This window comes from Mastomys coucha, unplaced genomic scaffold (genome assembly GCF_008632895.1).
Source record: "Mastomys coucha isolate ucsf_1 unplaced genomic scaffold, UCSF_Mcou_1 pScaffold5, whole genome shotgun sequence".
NCBI lineage: Eukaryota > Metazoa > Chordata > Mammalia > Rodentia > Muridae > Mastomys > Mastomys coucha.
This window is the reverse complement of record NW_022196911.1, coordinates 7,477,563-7,482,843: the sequence shown is the minus strand read 5'-3', so window position 1 is coordinate 7,482,843 and position 5,281 is coordinate 7,477,563. Positions and strand designations below refer to the sequence as shown.

The window sequence follows — 5,281 nt, the reverse complement described above, 5'->3', positions numbered from 1 at the left end:
TAGTTAATCTCTGCCACTCCTTCCATGGGTATTTGGTTCCCCCTTTTAAGAAGGAATGAAATGTCCATGTAAGAAGGACACATGCTCCATCATGTTCATAGCAGCCTTATTTATAATAGCCAGAAACTGGAAACAACCCAGATGTCCCTCAACAGAGGAGTGGATACAGAAGTTGTGGTACATCTACACAATGGAGTACTACTAAGCAATTAAAAACAATAAATTTATGAAATTCTTAGGTAAATGGATGGAGCTGGAGAATATCATGCTGAGTGAGGTAACCCAATCACAAAAGAACACACACGGTATGTACTCTCTGATAAGTGGTTATTAGCCCAGAAGTTTGGAATACAGGAAGAACAACCCACAAACCACAAGGAACTCAAGAAGGAGGAAGGCTGTTTTCATTTTTTACCAAGAGCCATCCTGGGCTCGGGTGGAAGGCAGCAGACGGGGGCAGGATGTGAGATCTCTAGAGCAGGGCTTCTCATCCTTCCTAATGCTGTGACCCTTTAATACAGTGCTCCATGCTGTGGTGACCCCGCACCCGACCCAATAAAATTATTTTTGCTGCTATTCCATAACTGTACTTTTGCTGCTGTTATGAATCATAATATATATATGTTTGGAGATAGAGCTCTGCCAACAGGGTCGAGACTCACAGGTTGGGAGCCACTGCTGTAGAGTACGTTCTCAAAGGAAGGAGGTTAAGGTCACCACTACCTCAAAAAAAAAAAAAAAAAAAAAAAAAAGGATGCCTGGATGCCTAGGGACATCGTGGATGGAGCCTACAGCCACAGAGGAGGGACATGGGTCTTATAGAGCTCAGCAGATCAAACAGATTGGCCTGCTGACAGGTCACCTAGGCTGGATTAGAACCCAGGCACTATCTGGAGTTGGGTGTACCTGCTTTTGGCATAACCCACATGGCAGAAAGCAGAGCGCTGGCTTCCTGAGCAGCTCTCCTTCCCCAGTGAGCCCTCTTGCTTTAGATCACAGGGCGGGAGCAGACTCCCACCTGCCTGTGCATGTGCAGAGTTTGATTTTCTTTCCACCAGGGGCCCAGGGAGAGCCTAACCAGAGATTCTTTGTCTTGAATGGAGGTAAGAAGGCCTGCTAATCATGAGAAGAGACTTGACTTGCAGACCCCAGAAAACGGGGGGTCTTTTAATGTCCCAAGGAATTCCCCCCCAAAAGGAAGTGATGTTGACTGCAGTCAGTGTCTTGCAGCCCCATTTCACTGTGAGAGACACGGAGGCTTGGACAGGTCAGGGCCTCTCGTGGAGATGAGGATGCTGAATTTGAACTGCTCTCATCTTGGTTTGGGGCCTCCGCTCTGGAGTAACTACTCCAAGTGTAAGTTTTGGCTGGAGGAGAGTCACAGGGCACAGCTCAGCCTGCAGGTAAGGCTTGCTTTTGATGTGGCACTGAAACCAGAGAGAAGCAGCCTTGGGAGCTTGGGTCAGGTTAAAGCCTACCCCTGATATGACCAATTCTCTATGGTGATCTTGAATCGTTCCTCTTTTTCTTTTTTTTTTTTCCAGGAAGAAGAGTCTCCCATTGTTTCTCAGGTTGACTTCCAACTCCTTGATTCTGACAAGCCTCCTGCATTAACCTCCCCAATTACTGGGAATACAGGCACAAACTATGGCATCTGATTGGGATCTTAAATTCTGTGCCTCCTTTGCTCAGGTGTGCCTGAATATAGACTATATATAATTAGGTTTTCCTGGCTGATAAAGGTTTTCTATCAAAAGAAAAGTAAATGCAGGAAAAAAGAAAGAAAGAAAGAAAAGAAAAAGGCCAGAACAGTCAGGAAAGATGGCGTGAATGTCCTCAGTGGCCTTAGCACCTACCCTGGAAGTGACGTTGACTGCAGTGTCTGACTGGCTCCGCCTCTCCGTGTGGCCCACACACTGCCTGGGATCCATGGCCAGAAGATGCTTCTCAGAGGTCATGTCATTCTGGGACTTGGAGAGCTCTAGGAGACAAGGGGTGACAGTTGAGAACAACAAGCTTTGCCAAGACCAGAGGGGATCCCTTTTTGGAGTCCCCCACCACCTACAGATCCTAGGACCCTGAAAGGCCACAAAAAAGATGACTAGGCAAGGGAGGCAGGTTCACACGGCAGATCCACAGCAGAACAAAGGGCACCAGAGGTGACCGTGTGCCTGCCACAGGAAGAGGAAAGGCTAGACCCTTCGAAGGTCCATACTGGTCACGTGCTAGTGGGCAGCCATTGTCCGGGTGGGGTTGAAAGAGAACCTCCCACCCAGCTCCCTATGTCCCAAGCCATCTGTATGTTTAACCACCTGTCCGGTCACAAGCAGCACACTTTTTAGGGGTTCCTGACAGAGACTGTTGACAAACTACTTTCTCTTGTGACTACTGGAAGGCAGTAAGATTTGAGACGGCCCAATAGTTGTTTCAGTAACTATGCCTTGGAAAGATCACTTGAGCTTTGGATTTCTCAGTATGACAGTATCCAGCCATTTGGCTTCTGTGGGCTATGCTGGATGGGGAATTGTCTTGGGACATTAAAATGTTAAGGAACAAGGGGGGTGGGGAACCCCACGTGAGTGAAAGCTCCAGCTTTCAGCTAGACTCTCCCTTAAGTCTCCCTTCCCAAGAGGTCCCCTCAACTATCTCATGGCCACATTCTCTAGAGAGATTTGACTTACCTGTGCTATTCTAAAGTTTTTCCTTAACCACACTACATAGGAAACAGGTGACGTTAACATTCAGTTTATTAAGATAGATCATGAATGTTAAAATTACCTGTGTGATCTCTCACCGACTACACCAACTCTCTGAGACCTATACCTAGAGCACAGCTCCCCTCCAGCTGTGCTCCTCGCAGTGGTCCCTCAGGAACTCATGAGCAGCATGTGCCCCCTGTCTGCCAGTCACACACGGAGACACTGCTGGGGAGAGCCCAGGCTTCTGCTGCCTGCTGGCTGGCTGGCTGGCTGCTGTCATCGTCCGCACCGTCCAGGAGAACCTTGGAAGTCTCCCTTCCTAGACCTGCTTCCCAAGCCCAGAGCATCCAGTCTGCCAACCTCACTCCCTAGCTTCTCTTCTGGGAACCACACCACCCCAGCAATTCTCAAGTCTACCACCCAGAAGCATCCTGCCGGGCGACGGTTAATGCCAGCCACTGGAGAAGGCTAGCCTACGGTGGACAGGACAACCATCTGCAGCAGCCTGAATGGGAAGGGCAAGGAAGGCTCTTACGTCTGGCTGTTGGTGGGAACTGTCTGTCATCGGCCCATTCACGCTATCCTATCCTGTGACTGGACCTATTTGGTCTATTACAAGGCCGTGACTTAAAGTAGTGGAAAAACCTGAGGAAGTCTGGAGTTCTGACAAGTTTCTACATCAGTCTAATTGGTAGAGGGAAGGGAAGGAGCAGAAAGAAACACAGAGTGCTCCCAAGGAGGAATCACGGCCCTCTTCCTCTGCTAAAGGGGCCCAGCAGGTGGCCATTTATGTGAGATGTTTATGGGTTGTTACAAAATCCCTCATTTCTTCCAGGTACTCTGGGTAACACTGGCTGCCAGAGGGTGCCACTCTGGGTCATTATTCTCAAACCCTGTGGTTCCAAACCAGCTTTAGCATCCTTGGCTGCTGGTCCTCAGATGGGTGTGGGCTCTTCACAAGCCCATCATCCCTGAGGGCCCCTGGCAGTGATCCACGTTTCTCCCCACTAAGGTCGGGCTATCTTTTGTACCCACTTCTGTGGGCCCAGGCAGATAGGTTTGGGTGTCCGTGTCTATAGCTGATGGCAGGCCAAGGACCAAAGCTTCGTGTTACAGTTGACTTTCCGTATCTGAGGAGAGTTGCTTCCCTCACCCCATCCGAAGATCCGTTCTTGCTACCTACCCAGAGAAGTCTCACCTGCTGGAGTTGAGTGTGGAGAGAGGACTGCATCAGGTGGACCTCTGCATTTAGGGCTATCTGTGTCTAATGGGCAAGCATACTGTGACACAGGTGTCCTACCTCTTTGGATTTTGGAGGCTAGGAGAATCTCAGTGTTGGGATTAATTCTGAGGTACTAATTCCATAGTAGCCTTGGACTGAGAGATGTAAACTAGAATTCCAGAAAGAAGTCTCGCCTGTGTTAAAGAATCTCCAAGGCCGACTGACTGCTTAGAATTAATCTGTGATTGTAGAGAGTTTGAATGTCGCAGGACCAGAGCCAAATTATCTTGGGCTATCTTTGGATTCCTTAACAGACATTCACTGTGTAATCTAACATCCACCCTTGTGACTGTGAGGTACATCCTTTTGGAATATATAAACAAGCTCCTAGCTTCCATTGACCCAAAGGCTAAGAATGTCATCAGATAACATCCGAGGCCTCTAACAGATCCCCCCAGTTGGCTGTCACCAACCTGTCTTCATGTTCCTGATGAATTCAAAAGTGTTCTTGATTTATGACTTTTCTCATGTTATTACTACTGATTTTCATAAAACTTTTGCCACATTCGGCTGTGGCGTTTGAGGCAACCAGGGCCGCTCTCATCTTTGGCTCCAGAAACAAAACAAAACAACTCTCTTGTTTCCTTTGAAGTGAGAGCTGTGTTTTTGCATTGATGGAGAAGTCATATAAGCCAAATGAGCTGGGGCAGGGGACTGATTTAGAGGCTGCCGTGGGACCAGCCTCAGCTGTCACAGCCAGGCTGATGTCTGCAGAGAGGCCAATAGGTCCATGAAATTCAGCAATTTCCTCCTCCTGATAAAGACCCAGGACAGCCCCGCTGCTTAGCTCAAGAGAGGGGCTTTCATTTCAGCTGTCTGTGTGACAGACAGAGCTTGCGTGGAATACAGACAACTCATTTAAATCAAACGGCACAGTTGGCTGAGAGCCAACGGCAATGCACCCATCCACAGGCAGCCACAGAAAGGGCAAAGGGAAGGCAAAGAAATAACAGAGAGGAAGAGAAATGTGTGCCCGGGGACCACTTGGACCTACTCTAAACACTGCCCAGAGTGTGAGAAGCAGAAACGGGTAAAAGCATATCTGAACAGAAGAAACACCGAAACAGGTCAAATGCCAAGGCAGGGCAAGCCTGGGTCAATTGCACCCTCAGGCAGATGGGGGATTACTAACTACCACCTGCAGAAAAGTTTTCCAGGGAGAAGAATGGACAAGTGGCAGGTACTGGGTTCCGGCAGCTAGAAAGATCTGGTTTTGGATTCCTTGCAAGGTAGTTGTGTTTCCACCCCTCTGGAATCCTTTGTGCTGCTGAGTTGGGCAGGTTTGGGCAAAAAAAAAAAA

At 48.6% G+C, this 5,281-nt stretch overlaps 1 protein-coding gene across 1 annotated transcript in view; it reads right to left on the bottom strand.

Moving 5' to 3' along the window:
• Sytl3 (synaptotagmin like 3) overlaps positions 1-5,281 on the bottom strand; it is a 73,408-nt gene that overhangs the window by 23,547 nt on the left and 44,580 nt on the right. The window contains exon 8 of the mRNA XM_031350955.1: positions 1,857-1,981. Within this exon, the coding sequence (XP_031206815.1) occupies positions 1,857-1,981 (125 nt within the window). The remainder of the gene's footprint in view (positions 1-1,856; positions 1,982-5,281) is intronic.